This window comes from Cavia porcellus, unplaced genomic scaffold, assembly GCF_034190915.1.
Source record: "Cavia porcellus strain 051 isolate PalLab524CR breed Dunkin Hartley unplaced genomic scaffold, mCavPor4.1 scaffold_17, whole genome shotgun sequence".
NCBI lineage: Eukaryota > Metazoa > Chordata > Mammalia > Rodentia > Caviidae > Cavia > Cavia porcellus.
The window spans coordinates 27,791,329-27,807,114 of record NW_026947500.1 but is presented as its reverse complement, the minus strand read 5'-3'; the positions used below and the strand labels follow the sequence as shown (position 1 = coordinate 27,807,114).

The window sequence follows — 15,786 nt, the reverse complement described above, 5'->3', positions numbered from 1 at the left end:
CCCTGGAACACCCAGGTTCCAGAGTGGTGGGTGGGGACCTGGCCTCTGGGAGACAAAACAGATCAAGCCTTATTTATTGCGTTTGCTGAGTTGCCTGGTATAAATTCTGCCACCATTTTTCACAGGGATGTGACTGGATGGAGCGGCTGGAAGATACGCCCTTGGCTCATGTGAGCTGGTGTGACCCAGCTCCTATGCTCCCTATGTTATCTTCCTCCGGGACATCCCTCCCTGCTCACGTTATTTGTGTGTGTGTGTGTGTGATGGAAGTATGCTCCACATGTGGCAGAATGAATGTGCGAGAGCTCATCTCTCTCTATCTTCCAAGATGCTTAGATCCTTGGTAAGCCCCCTTCCGCAGAGGCCTAAATCTTACTGAATGAACGAATAGGGCACCTCGTCCAAGAAGATCTCCCCAGCCACACATCTGCCTGGCACCAAAGACTCTGAAGCCTTATTACAACAGCATTTTACCTTCTGTGTGCCCGCTGGCAGAAGCTCTCTTACGGCAGAAACTGAAGGGCCTATTTATGGCTGCATCCTCAGGGCCACGCTCCAGGCTCAGCATTTAGCAGGCCCTCAATAAATACTGTGCTCCTGAACAGAAGGACAGAAGCATAATTAATACATGGTGTCTTGTTGGTACAGACCGAGGGGCAGCCTTCAGTCTTGGCCCCAGACATGCCCTTCCATCTTCCTGTCATCCCTGGGTATCGATCGGATGAGCCACGTTCTGCTGCAGCAACAAACTGGCTTGCTTGTGCTATCAATATCCAAGCCAGATTGGCAGGGCTCCGCTCAATGACATCTGGCAGGATCAGGGTGCAGGGAACCGTCACCATCGTGAACACTGCCATGCACATTGCGGGAGGAAAGAACATGCAGTGAGAATCCAGAAACAGCACGGAGTGTCCAGCCTGGGAATGACCTACATCATCTCCATTCATGATCAGAGAGCCAGGGCCAGCCCCCAGTCACCCCTGATCCCAGAGAGATCTTGAAACTTCATAACTTTAGAACAGGGCCTCATTTTCTGTGGCTGGCTCTGATGGGATGCAGTGGTTATAAGAAAGAGTCTCTTATGATGGGAACAAAGGTACATGCTTCAAGATCATTTGGAAAGGGGCAGAGCCACTGACAAGGGGGAGGACCTGACATCAGAAACCAGTGCCCTGTCCACTTTTACATGGCTTTACTTAGAAATAGATGTTTTGAAAATGGAAAATGTGCTCAGAGTTTAAAGGAAACTTCGACTCACAGAGTTTGCTTTTGTGATTCACTATCTGGATACTGTTCTTTTCTGTTAGGGTAAAAGAAGAAAGAAATGGTCCCGCTAATGTTTGGAAGGTTTCGCACAGTCTGCGATGCCCATCTCTGCAGCTCAGGGCCTCGGAGGCACCAGTGTGAGTTCACTCACTCATCACACATGTATTTGAGGAGCCTAACCCTGTGCAGGCATTTTTTAAGGAAAAAAAAGCAGTGAACATGAAAGACCAAGTCCTTGTATCCTGTATAGCCTGCACTCTAGTGGGAAAGAAAAACAGGGAAAACTAAAAAAGGGAAATTAGTAAAACCTTAAGGGAGACAGGCACAGTTCCTTTCAGGTGGAGAAATAAAGCAGGACCGGATAACTGGGGGCCAGCTGCAGCTGGCACGGGCAGGTGCCAGGACACAGGCTGGCACTGTTAGAAGATGGTACCTTATGGTCTAGTTTATTGATGGAACTGAACACCTCGAAGGCTCCCTTTTGCCTTTGCCCAGTGTTGAAGGTGCATCTACCTCTGGGTGAGCTCCATAGCCCTCCAGGGGCTTCCTGGCTGGGGCCTTGACCACCTTCAACTCTTCCAGGCAGAAAGATCAGGGGGCAATGGCCCCCCTGCCCTTCCGGAGCCCCCAAGTGTTAAGTGGCAGCATAGCCTGCCCTCCCACCCCCGCTGAGCCCTAGTCTTTGCTCTCTAGGTGGAATTTCCTGCCCTGGGCATCCCAGGCCTGCCTTAGACCTCTGATCATGATCACAAGGGCTAAGCTCAGGCTACTTTATACTCTTTATACTTTTTACTCTCTGTCTCCAAATCTAGGACCAAAGGAACAGATAAACTATCACAGTGTCTGATTGCTGTTTTCACCCCCTGCAAGACACTTGCAAACTTCATTTCTGCTCAAATGCAAACTGAAAATGCAGGCAGCAGAGGAGTCCACTCTGTGATCTTCTTGAGGTCTGCTTGAGTGGATGGCTTGGTAGGAACAGTCGTTACCCTCCCGCTATCTCATGGAAAGAGGAGAGGAGGAAGTGAGAGCAGAACAGTTCTCACAGCTGTATGGCCATGGACATGTTCCACACCTCTCTTGAGTAGAGTTGCAGACTCTGCCTGGAACCTTTTCCAGATCATCCCAAGCCCTCGTGCTCACAAGGCTCCAGACTGGTGCAGGCTCTTTGGAAATGCAAATATCATCTTTCCCAGTGACAAGCCAGGGGCCGGGGTGGTGAGCTCTGACCCTGCACTAACTGGGCAGAGCCCAGAACACTGAGCTTGTGCATAAATGGCCCTTTGGGAAGCTAAGTTGACAATGGGAGGTTGCGATGAGGTGTCACTGGGAGCTCGAATCTGAGCCCAAGCAACACGGGTCCTACTCCTCCACGGAGCTCATGCTCGCTACAAGTTGGCACCCAGCACACTGTCCGAACTATGATGCTGGGCTCTGGCACTCCAGGCAGTGCACTCTCTATGAGGTTAGGGAACATACCTTGGGCACTGGGATTATACAAAAACCGCCCCGCACATAGTAGCTCTGCACCACTAGGAACCGGTCCACAAGAAGACAGAAGGACATTTCCAAGAAACTGACTCATACAAATTTGATCTGCCTTTTTTCTCTGGCCTAAGGCTTTTAAGACTTTTCAGAAAATAAGCATGGAGTAAGGAAAGGACAAAAGTAATGGAAAAAAGCACAGAAACCCTTGTAAACAAAATGGGAGGACTCTGCCTTTGTGACAATGTATGCCATGCCTCAGGCACAATATTTCAAAACCATGATAGGCTCATTTATCTCCATTCCTTGGCCACCACCCCAGGCATGACCACTGCCCTCTCCCTTGGATCATAGAACAGCCCCCCATTTGGCCACACAGCCTTCCCCCAATTATTCAGGGTTTGACCAAAGTCCTGGGTATGGAGGTTATGGAGCCTCCAAAAGCCCTGGGCATGCTGTGGGGATGTCCAGTGCAAAAGCTACTTTGGAAAGTGGAGGTGTCCCTCCCAGAGCTGAAACTGCATCCCCATGATGCAGCAAGACCATTTTCCCTAAGACCCCATTGTGTATGTCAGTCAGCCTTGTATTGCTGTGATCAATACCCAGGGGAATCCACTTCAGAGGAGGAAGGACTATTTTGGCCCATGGTTTCAGAGAACTGAGTCCATGGTCAGCTGCTTCCATTGCTGTGGGCTTGACAGAGGCAGAAACATCATGGTGGAGCTGCTTGTATCGTGGCAGCTATATAGCTCCCTCCTTGTATCGTGGCACCTTATAGCTCCCTCCCTTCCCCTAGGCCCACTTTCTACCTCCATCACTTCCTAATAATGTCATCAAATCATGACCTCATGAATGGATTAATCCACTCAATAAAGTTAGAACCCTCATGACCTAATTACTTCCCAAAAGCCCATCAACCAGTAAGCCTTTAACACAACAAGCCTCTTGGGCGCCCTTTTAGATGTCAGTGGTTAGAGCTTAGCCACAGCAGAAGCATTCCCACAGTCTCATCTAAAGACCCACAGAAGAGCCACCAGGGTAGTGCCATGCCTGCTGGCTAGTCTCAACACCTACCTGCCCACAAGCAGCAAGCTGGGTAAGTCACATACCAAAGGTCTACAAATGCTATACTCTGTGACAATGACCATGATGGACCACAATGGCATTAACCCCCACAGATGATCTCACAGCATAATAATGTCTCCTGAAAGAAGCCAGCCACAAAACGCATATGCTGCCTGATTCCATTGATATGGAGCTGAAACAGGTGACACTCAGGGTTAGCAGGCAGAGCGTCTGTCTGGAAGATGGAATGGGGTGGATGAAAGAGGTCAGGAAAGTGCACATTCCTTGTGCAGAGAAGAGGCCATGTGAAGACACAGGGAGAAGGCCACCAGGCCACCATCTAGGAGCCAAGGACAGAGGCCTCACCAGAAACAACCCGTAGGCACCTCGATCTTGGACTGCCAGGCTCCAGAGCTAGAAGACAATAGCTGCCTGTTGTTTCAGTGGCCCAGTCTGTGGCACTTTGTCACAGCAGCCTGATGTGACTAATTTGGGGCTGCTTAGGATGAATATGCTTTTCTCTGTGTCTTGTCTATCAGAGAAAAGAGTAAAGCTTCACGATACAGGGCAAGATTGGTTGTGGCTTTCCCGTTTGCTATTCTTCCCTGGCCTCCTGCCTTAAGATCAAGTCCAAATGTGTAATGTGGTCTTGAAGACCTGACACAACTTAGCTCATGTGGTCTGGTCTACAGCTTTGGGACACTCTGAAGAAGCCAAGAGACCTTGTTTTGGTTGCCTGAATGTTTCTGCCTCAGGGTCTTTGTATTTGTTAGTCCCTCTGCCTAAAACATGTTCTTCGTATTGTTGTCTGGCAAGCGCTTATCTTTTCTCAGGTCCCAGCCAGAACATGTCCTCTCAAACCCCTGAATGTCTTCCTGATACCAACTGAGTCATCCTTCTGGGTCTCAAGACACCCACCCTTTTCCTATCTTGTATCCATCGCCGTTGGAAATAAATTAAATATGGCGGCCTGTTGTCTGCCTTCTCCACTAGACTACGAACTCCTTTAGGGAAGAACTGGTCTTTGTTTTTTAGTGGGATCACTGTGCTAATTTCAAACAGGAGGATGAATGGAGGGATGGTTATTTATGTGGATAAAAAGGTGAATGAATGGGAAAATAAGTGGCTGGATGAATACATGAGGAAATGGATGGATGGATGGATGCATGAACAAAAAAATGAGCCGATGGGTAGAAGAACAAATGAGTGAATGGATGGCTGGAGGAAGGAACAGAGAAATGAGTGGATGGAGGGATAGATGAATGAATGAGTGGATGGATGGACACCTGGAAAAATAAACAGATGGCCAGCTAAATAAATGGACAAATGGATGAATGAATACATGAATGGAAAAATGGGTAAGTAGATGGAAAAAGAACAAAAAATTAAATGGATATATGGAAGAATGGATGAATTTAGGGACAAATTGATGGAGGGGCAGAGCTCAATTCCTAGTAAATATACCTTCACCATGCAACAATTCTGCTTGAAGCTGTGTCACTGTGCCTGTCTGGTGGGCCTTTGAGGTGTGGGAACACTGCAGGAATTAGTCAGCACTCCACACACCGCTGAACTTTAGGAAAGGATCGAAGAATACACTTTTGAGGCTTTCATCAAGGAGGTAAATGGTGAACTTCTTTAAATATTTATGTTTCTAAAGTGCTTAGGTTTGGAAACACCTAGAAATCCTCCCGACTGACACATCGCCTTGGAATGCTAACCTGAAGCCCTCCAGCCGTCTAACAAGGAGAAGGTAACCATTGAAAGTGGATGAAGGACATGTCCCAGCACCAGAGTAGGGGGCATAACAGACTCTGGGTCCTGTGCCCCTGGGTGGGCAGCCAGCACAGACCAGGACAGTGGCTGTCGTGAGCACTGGAAGCCCAGCTGTGCTCCTCTATAAACTGCATGGTGAGACAGGAGGTGGAGTGACTTCCCACCCCTCAGCCAGCTCAAAGACACCTTATGTCCCCAGTAGCAATACTCCCCAAGGCCACTTCCACCCACTGCCCCACCATGCTACACCTACTAAGCTGAGTCTTTTTTCTTCCTTCTTGCTCTCTAATCCTCCCCAGGGCTTGGGCATGTTGGTCCCTTTGCCCCCAACACCCTTCCTGCAGCTTTCTGCTAAATCTTACTCAGCCAGGGTGATGACCACTCCCTCCAGGAAGGCCTCTGAGCTCCACCCACATTCATCAGAGTTTCCTGGCACCCAGGCCTCCTCCACCCCCAGGTCCGTGCAAGACACCTGCCTGGGTGCTGGAGGGCAGTAGTGAGCAAAGCACACAGTCTCTTCCCAGGAAGCTCCCCCCTCATGGAGGAAGTAACAGTGACCTTGGTGAACACACAGTGCTGGAGGGTGAGGCCCTGCAGACACTAATGGAACCTGTGGGGACTCAGAAGGGGAGTGGTTTCCCAGGATGTGCAGCTCTCCAGGGGGGTGTGACCAGGCAGAGGACACAGGAAGGACAAGGACCTGGGTAGGAGGGGGCTTTGAGTGTTGGAGGGACAGGGACAGGCCTGTGGGCCCTCCAGTCAGCTTCCCAGGCTGCCTCATGACACCAGCCTTTCCTGGGGGCTGTGACCATCCCAGGCCTCTCTGCAGACTCTGTTCTCAGCTCCCCACCTAGGAGTGACACTCATGCTCCCCCTCACAGGCAGACAAGCCAGCCAGGCCTTCCGAAGAACATCCGCACTCCCTGTGTTCCAGGTGGCCCCAGGTGAGGAAGGACAGTCTAGGCCCAGAGCAAGACAAAACCCATGGTCCACTAGAAAACCATCAGCAGCCTCTGGGGGAGGACACAAGTGGCACCACAGAGCCCCTGCCACACACCAGGCTTACCCTTGCACCATCCCCACCTCCCACTGCCACATCCAGGGAGAACCCCAAATCACTCCCATGTGATCCCAGCCCTGAGGGCCTCAGCAAGCCTCCCTGACCACTGGGGTCCCCCTGTGTCACAGCTCATGCTCAGTGACCCAGGGAGAACACTCTACTGTATACTTTCCCAGTTGGCAGGAATCCTGCTGGACATTAAGAAAAGGAAATCAGACTGAACTGCCAAGAATGTGCCCTCATTTCCAGATGTCAGGGCACGAGGGGAGCAAATGCCTGCATTGTTTGTCCCCTAGGCCTGTCTGGGCCCACACTGATCTCCTGCACCTTCGCCTTCCTGGGGGCCACGCTGCTGGGCTCCCATTCCTTGTTGCGTCCCCACTGGGATGCACAGGATGCAGGCTGGAGACAGCACATCCACACGGATCTCTGGGACTCGCCCACAGTGAGATACAGGGAGGACTTCCAACCTGCTATGAATGGCAGTCAGGATGGCACCATCTCACCTTGTAAGGTCTGCATGCCACAGGGCACCACAAAGCTAAAGGTCTTGTGCTTCATTTGATGCTGGGTGGGGCAGGGCGGTGATGGCATAATCCCAGTCTGGGAGATGGAGGCAGGAAGATTGTTAAATTACAGCCTCAACTGGGCAGTTAGCAAGAGTATCTCAATATTAAAAATGCAAAAGGGCTGGTGCTATAGCTCAGCGTGAAGACTCTGCGTTCAAACCCCAGTGCAACACACACAAAAGAAGTTGGATGGATGAAACGCCTCAGTGAAGAATCACAAAGTAAAGAACTGTTAGAAGAAAGTAGCATGAAAACCAACCAGAGAAATAATTTTTAGGATATCACACTAAAAGGACAAGTAACCAAAGCAAATATAGACAAGTGGGACTCCATCAAATGTCAAAAGTTCTACTCAGCCAGGGAAAGAATCAGCAGAGAGAGAAAGTTACAGAAAGCAGAAGATATTTGCAAGCCATCCATTTGATAAGAGTTAGATATCTAGAATATGTAAATAACTCCTGTGATGCAAAAATAAAATCAAACAACCTGATTTTTTAAAACATGGGCAAGGGTGATATGCACATGGCTAATGAATTCAATATCATGATCATCAAATGCTGATGTAAAGGGAAATAAAACAGAAAGGAAGAAAGAAAACCACAGTGAGTATCCCACTGACTCCACCGGGCAGCTGCTACTAAAGGCTTGGTAAGCAGAGGAGAGGTCAGAGCCTGGCATTCTGTCCAAGGGGATGTAAAGTAATCCAGCAGCCTTAGAGAACAGTGTGGAGGCTCCTCGAAGAACAGGAGTAGAATTAATAGTATCATCCTGCAATTCCATGTCCAGCTCTAGACCTCTTTAGTTACTGGGACAAAATACCCAACACCCACAGCTCAAAGCTGAGAGGTTTACTTTGTTTTTAGTCCCTAATCTTCAGGCACCAGGCAGCAGGGTACAGTGGAATGTTCTGGGCAGAGGAGAGCTGCTCACCTCACAGTGGCCAGGAAGCAGAGGGGGAAGGCAGGATGCCTAGAAGGAGATACGACCTTTCTGTCTCACCCCAGTGACCCCTCTCTTCTAGCCAGACACCACCTCCTGACAGTGCGTCAGCATACCACGCCCATATTCAATCATTGTCTGAAAGCTCCACTTAGGAGTGGAGGACGCTCTTGCTGGACACCCAGATATAAATCTTTACAATACCCAAAAGACTTGAATGCCTTACTTACAACAGTGAAGTGAACAGGCAAACAAAATGTGGGCTCTAGAATCCATAGAGTATCATTCAGCCTTTAAAAAGACTCCTTTATAAAGAATTCTGATATGTGGCAATGCGGATGGACCTTCAGGTAGGCTGGTGTGAGATTAATCAGCCACAGAAGGACAGATGTGGGAAGATGCTGTAGGTTTCTACTTCTATGAGATCCTTAGGGTCACCAGGTCCAGAGGCAGAAAGCAAGATTTGGGTGTCAGGGGTGGACAGGTGGGGAGTCACTGTCTAATGGGTACATAGCTTCAGTTTGGAGAGATGAAAAAGTTCTGGGAACAGATGGTGGTGATGGCTGCATGGCAGACCAAATATACTAAATTAAAAATGGGACTTAAGGGGCTGGGGATTTAGCTCAGTGGCATAAGCACCTGCCTTGCAAGCAGGCGGTTGTGAGTTTGATCCCTGATACCGATAAAAATGACAAAGACAAAAAAAAAATGAGACTTAAAGTTTTGCCATGCTGAATTTTATTTTTTTTTAACCATAATGATTGTCTTAAAAGTGCTAAATATAAGTTCTCTGGAGGATCAGAACGTGAAGGTAAGAGACAGTGCATGGGGGTAGGGAGGTGGAGATGAGGCCAAACACCTTGCAGGGCAGGGCAGGGGCATGGGCAGTGTCCACCCAGGTGCTCCTAGACCTGGCAGGTTGCTGTCAGGGGAGAGATGGGGGCAGATGCGGAAGAGGCTGGGAGGGAGACAGAGTGATGGCGAAGGAGAAAGTAAGGCAGATGACAGGACACTGCTGAGGCCGCAGAGATTCCCCAGGTGCAGCCCTGTGTGGGGTTCAGGGCACAGGCGGAGCAGCCTGCAGGTGGAGACAGGTGTCCAACCTCTGCGATGGCTCAGGCAACAGCCAGTGAGCTGCGCATGGGGGCCGACGGCAGATGTCAGTGTGAGTCATCCTGAGAGCGGGTTTTTCCCATGGCTGAGTCTGATCTGTGCCTAATCAGTGGCCCTGCCAGCCCAGAGCCTGCAGATCCGAGGGTGTGCTGGCACTATGTGACCTCAAGCTGTCTCACAGATGGCACAGTGGGAATGGATTGATCACTCGATCCATACTGGTTTGGAATTCAATGAGTGGACTGCATTCAGTTAAGAGAGGCAGCAATGAATGAATCGCAGCCTCTGGCCCATCATCACCGAGAGGGGAGGAGTCTACCCTGGGTAAGGTGGTGCTGGGTGCTCTGAAGCCCAGACCTTCCTCTGTGATCACTCCCAGGAACTTCCATTTTGAATTCTCCAGAACTGACAGAGTCACTCAACTGGTCAGCCACTTGTGAATTGTGCACAGGAAATAAAGGGAGAGTGGTAAAGCCATGGCTTTATTTATAGAAACCTCATTTTGCTATTCATCAAAAAAAAATAAACACAACCCACCTCACACTAAAAATACGCATCTGAAGATCAACAGTGAGGCCATGTTTGGCTGAGTCCACAGAGATTTCAAACTGGAGGGGTTTCTCATAGATGTGCCCAGGATAGCATGCCAACCGACTTTTTTTTTCATTCACATTTTAAGAAACATGTCACCTCCTCCTGATTGTGACATTGGCAAAGAAAAGTCTTATGCTCTGATATGTTATTAGAAGCTGTGTGACCTTGGCCACATGACTTAACCTCTCTGAACTGCACTGGCTTTCCCTGTAGAGTGGTGGAAATCATGTCTTCCTTGCGGAAAAGGAATAAATGGAACAACTCCCGTGCCAGCATTGAATGATGTTTGCTGAGTGGAAAGGGTGCCTGGACTTGAGCCTTGACCCCCTACTTCCCAGCCATCTGACCTTGGATGCTTCCCACTGGCAAAGTGGGGAAGCAACAGCAACTCCAATGACAAGTAATGAAGTGATCCTTGCAGAGTATACAGATAAGCAGCTGGCATAAAGTTCCCTACTATAAATAGTAGCTGCTATAACATTCATAAGGCTGCATTCATGTCTGTCCTATTGGCTTGAGAGAACACCTTCCACGATCCTCACAAAATACCTGAGAGAATCAACTTAAAAGGCTCACGGTTTTGGAGATTTCAGTCCATGGATAGTTGGTTCCATAGTTTTGGGGCTTGTGATGAGACAGAACCTGACAGTGGGAAACGTGGTGAAGCAAAGCTTCTCAGACCATGAAGTTGGGGAGAAAAGACAGAGAGGAAGTGGTGGGGGTCCCAACATCCCTTTCAAGGATGCATCTTCTGTAACGTTATTTTGCTCTGCCATGCCTTTTTGCCATAGTGCCTTTCAGTCAGCTGACCATAGGCTAAAACCATGAACCAAAAAGTATTTTATCTTTAAACTGCTTTTCTCAGGTATTTGGTCATGCTGTTGAAAAACTAGCACAAAAAATTGGTACCAAGAAGTACAGTCCTCCATGTGACTATACCTGACCATGTGGTTCATAAGCCTTTGGAACTAATTTGCAGGAAGATGAGAAAAATTTGGAGAATTGTGCTAGAGAAAGCCTAGAAGGCTCTAAGCAGAGCTTGATGAGCAATTCCAATATGAGTTAAAAAGATCTGAGTGTTGACAGAAATTCAGATAATAAAGACTGTGCTCTTAAGGTTTCATGTGGCAAGGAGAGCCCTAGTGGAACTGGACGAGAAGACATTCATGGTAGCCCTTCTGGTAAAGAACTTGTCTGTATTTTGTCCATCTCCCAAAACTTTGAGACTGAACTTAAAGTTGTCAAATGAATTAATTTGACAGAAGGAATTTCAAGGTGATACAATGTTCAGGCTGTGGCATGGGTACTGCTGGCAGCTGTTAGCCAGATTTAGAAAGATAAGAGAAAAGAACAGAAAGATTTGAAAACTATGCAGTATGGTTTTCTAAAAAGCAGTGTAAAGCGTGGACCTCAGAAGATTAGGCTGAAGAGATGGGTGTCATTTAAAAGACAGAAAACAAGTGCAGTTGGGGGTGGTGGTGCATGCCCATAAACCTAGCACTTGGGAAACTGAGGCAGGAGGATTGCAAGTTTGAGATCAGCCTGGACTACAAAGTGAGTTCAAGGCCAGCCTAAACTACATATCAAGACCCTGTCTCAAAAAGACAAAAAAAAAAAAAAAAAAAAAAAAGATGGAAAACAAAACAAGTATTTTGTACCGGGTCAATAAGAAAGATACTTTAAAGGCAGCTCAGGAATCAGCAAGACCTTAACCATTGCAGGTTCAAGTGTGTAATAGTACAAAGTCCTCTGAAAGACCTGATTTGAGAAGAGTTCCAGGGTGCCTTGCTTGCGCGGGGCTGTCTAAGGAACTGTTTTTCACATCCCAACTGGAGTCTAAGAGGGCCCAGCCACTGCTCACGCTGGCAGCAGACTTTCCTGTCGTTCACATGATGCTGCTTTACCAGGCATGGAGAATGCAAGGGTTACGGGGTGATGGAGGTTTCCACCCAGATTTCAGGAAAATCTGGGAAGCCAGGCAATGTGTGGCAGGGTTGAAGTCCCTGCCAGGAGCTCGCATGAAGTGGTGGAAGTCGAACTGTAACAGAGACTCCAGAGATGCCAAGAACAAGGAAAGCCAGCCCACAAGAGAGGCCACGTGGGCTGCACTTGTCAAGGCCATGTGGGCAGGGCCACCCTAGCCTTCTGGAACTCACATCGCACCATCACGTGTCCTAAATGCTGGACACAGAGTTACAGGACTTAATGTTTTCCCTGCTGGGTTTTAGTCTTACTTCAGCCCAGTTATTTTCTATCTCCATTCCTCTCTCTTGGCATGGGTATGTTTATTCCATGCCATTTTATCTTGGAATTATGTAACTTGTTTTTTGTTTTTATGGGGGCTCACAGCTAAGAGTTTGCTTTGAGTCTCAAAAGAGACTTTGGACTGTTTTTTTGGCAGTACCAGGATTGAACCCAGAGCCTTTGCATGGAGCTGCATCCCCAGCCTTCCACCCCTTTTAGAGACATGGTCTTGCTAAGTAGCCAAGCTGGTGCTTAGTTACTTTTCTCGTTGTTGAGACATAGTACTTGACACCCAAAGTTAAAAGAGGAAAGGTTTATTCTAGCTCACGGTTTATAGGATTTTCAGTCCTCGGTCAGCTAGTTCCAAGGTAGGTGGCATGGCAGGGGAGCATGGCAGAGGAGAAACAGTTCATTGCATGGTGGGCAGAAGGCACCATCTTTCCCTTCATATTCTATCCAGGTTGCAAACCTATTGGTTGGTGCCAGCCAACAGAGGCAGGGTATCTCTTTACCCATACCCAGAAAAACACTAAACCAATCACAGATTAATCTACTTATCACAGCCTTAATCCATAGTCACACACCCTACACACAGTCACCTTCAAAAAGCCCCACCTATAAGTGCATGAAGTTTTGGGAAGGCATCTAGATACAAGCCATAGCAGTTTCTCAGGCTGGGCTTGAACTTGCAATCCTTCTGCCTCAGCTTCCCAGAGTGTTGGAATGACAGGCATTCACTACCAGCAATACTGGAACTGTTGAGGATCTGTAGGATCTTGGAGACAGACTAAGTGTCTTTTGCATAATGAAATGGATATGAATCTTTAGGAACCAGGGGTGAAATATGGTTTGATCTAAAATGTCCTCCAAAAGACTAATGGGTTCAGCAGTGGGACTTCTGGAAAAGTGATTGGGTCACAAGGGCATTAACTTTATTGATGGATTCATGCACTGATGAATTTGTATTTGAATGGGCTACAGGCGGCAGGGCCAGTTGAAGGAAATGGGTCCATAAGACCGTCACTTTGGAGGATATATCCTTTCCCCAGCCACACTGTATCTCCCTGGTCTTCCTGTTTTCTCTGCTTCCTGGCTGCCACAAGGTGAGGAGTCTTCCTCTACCTTGCCTTTCTGCCATGCTGTTCTCACTCCGGAGCCAGTTAACCATGGATTGAACTTTCTGACAACATGAGCCAAGACAAGCCTCTTAGAGAGCCTGCACAGGTTGAAACCCAGCACACAGGGAAGCCTTGGAACGTCACTTACAGGAGATAAGAACACACCCAGCATCTAAAATCACAGGAGGTCACACAGGAGTCCTTGCGGGCCTAACTGCCCCATATCTAGGGAATGCCAAGTGGCTAGTTGTTGTCTGCTGTCTTCCCTGGGAGCCAAAAGTGGGCCAGGTGATTTTCAGCACACTGGGTAAGTCTTGAAACGTTGCTCAAAACCCAGAAATATAGGAAAATCACAAAACAAAAGAGCAAAATGCAATCTCAAACTTCCAGCCCAATCTAAGCAAGCCTGGGAGACATGGACACAGAAGAAAATATAAGCCATACACCTGAAATGCCTGAAGTGATATCAACTGAAGTAAAGAAACAACTCTGAAAAGCTACAAAAGAACTCAAATCAGAAGTAGTCTTCCAGGTAAAAGAAGAAATGGTAAATGTAATGAAAGAAATTCTGAGCACATCTAAAGAAGATATAGTTAAAAAAATTAGAGGAACAATGCAAAAATATGGAAACTCTGAATGAAGAATATAAGAAACAAACAGAATGCATGAAAGATTCAAAGAGATATACAGGAAATCAAAAATTCCATCAAAAGTTGACAAAATCGCCTCAATGAAAGTGAAGATAGAATTTCAGACCTCGAAGACATGATTGTAGCTAGTGAACAGGAAAGACCTTTTAAAAATAACAAGGAACCAGGAAATAACAATTCAACAACTGCAAGATGATGCAAAGAAAAACAACATAAGGTTGATAGGGATAAATGAAAAAGAAGGAGACAACATCAATGATATCAAGAGGCTATTTACAGAATAGCTGAAAATTTCCCAAACATGAGAATGGAAACTGACATATAGATTAGTGAAGCATATAGATCTCCACATAGCCATAACCAAAATAAACTATACCCAGATATATAATATATAATAAACTATACCCAGAAATCCAACAAAAGAACAAAATGTTAAAAGCTGTTAGAGAGAAGAGACAGATCATCTATAAAGGAAAGCCAATCAGAATCACAGCAGACTTCTCAACCCAAACAATGAAATAAGGAAGAGCATGGAGTGAAGTAAGTATTTTAGATCCTAAAAGAAAATGACTTCCAACCCCGACTGATGTACCCTGAAAAACTGTGCTTCAAAACAGATGGAGAAATAAGATACTTCCATGACAAAGAACAGCTTGAAGAACTTCATAACCACCAAACCAACCCTGCAAAGAATACTGAAAAACATTCTAGATAGACACAGGGAAAAAAACCACTAAGCAATTAAACAGAGTGGAAAGGTAAAGAATCAATAGCAGAAAGATAACATGTTAAAAGTAAACCAATATATATCAGTTACAACCATTAATGTAAATGGCCTCAATTCACCAATTGAAAGAAACAAACTGGCAGAATGGATCAATAAACAACATCTAACCATATACTCTCTACAAGAAACCCATCTAACCCAAAAGGAAGCTCATAGACTGAAAGTGAAAGGATGGAAAACAATACTCCATGCAACAGAATCCCCCCATAAAAGCAGGAGTAGCTATTCTATTTGCAGACAATGTGAACGTCAAACCAAGAGTGATCCAAAGAAATAAAGAAGGCCCCAAAAGTTAGGGGAAAACTTCAAGAGGAAGAGATAAAAATCTTAAACATATATGCACCAAATTTAGGAGCACCCAGCTATATAAAACAAATATTAATAGAAATGAAAATTCAAATAAGCTATAACACAATTATAACAAGGGACCATAACACACTATTGACACAAAGGGACAGATCAACTAGACAGAAAATCAGCAAAGAAATAACAGAACTGTATTTGTTGACACCTGTCAACAAATGGACTTAGGTAGATGTATACAGAATGTTCCATCCAACAATATCAGAATATGCATTCTTCTCAGTAGCACATGGAATGTTCTCTAAAATAGATCGTATACTAGCCCACAGAACACATTTAAATAAATGCAAAAGAATTGAAATTATCCTATGTATGTTATTGGATCATAGCACCAGAAAACTAAAAATTAATGACAAAAGAAACTGCAAAAACCTCACAAACACATGGAAATTGAATAATATACTCCTGAGCAATTGGCGAGTCACAGAAGAAATTAAATAATATTTTCAGGCAAACAAATATACAAATACATCTTACCAGAACCCGTGGGACGCAATGAAAGCAGTCCTCAGAGAAAAATTTATTGCAGTGAACTACCACATCAGCAAAACAGAACAAACACAAATAAACAACTTGATGTTATACCTCAAACATCTAGAAAAAGAAGTATAAGTCAAGCCCAAAGCCAAAAGAAGGAAAAAAATTACAAAGGTCAGAGCAGAAATCAGTGCAATAGAGACTAAGAAAACAATACAAAGAATCAATGAATCAAAAAGTTGGTTCTTTGAAAGAATAAATGAAATTGACAGGATTCTAG

General features: G+C 46.2%; 1 protein-coding gene across 10 annotated transcripts in view; it reads right to left on the bottom strand.

Annotated features, from left to right (window-relative positions):
* Ano1 (anoctamin 1) overlaps positions 1 to 15,786 on the bottom strand; it is a 164,961-nt gene that overhangs the window by 122,711 nt on the left and 26,464 nt on the right. Inside the window, exon 2 of one of the 10 annotated variants that reach the window (XM_063227672.1) lies at positions 475 to 597. The exons of the other annotated variants lie outside the window; for them this stretch is intronic. Coding sequence (XP_063083742.1) covers positions 475 to 568 — 94 coding nt within the window. The 5' untranslated portion in view covers positions 569 to 597. The remainder of the gene's footprint in view (positions 1 to 474; positions 598 to 15,786) is intronic. 10 annotated transcript variants of the gene reach the window in all.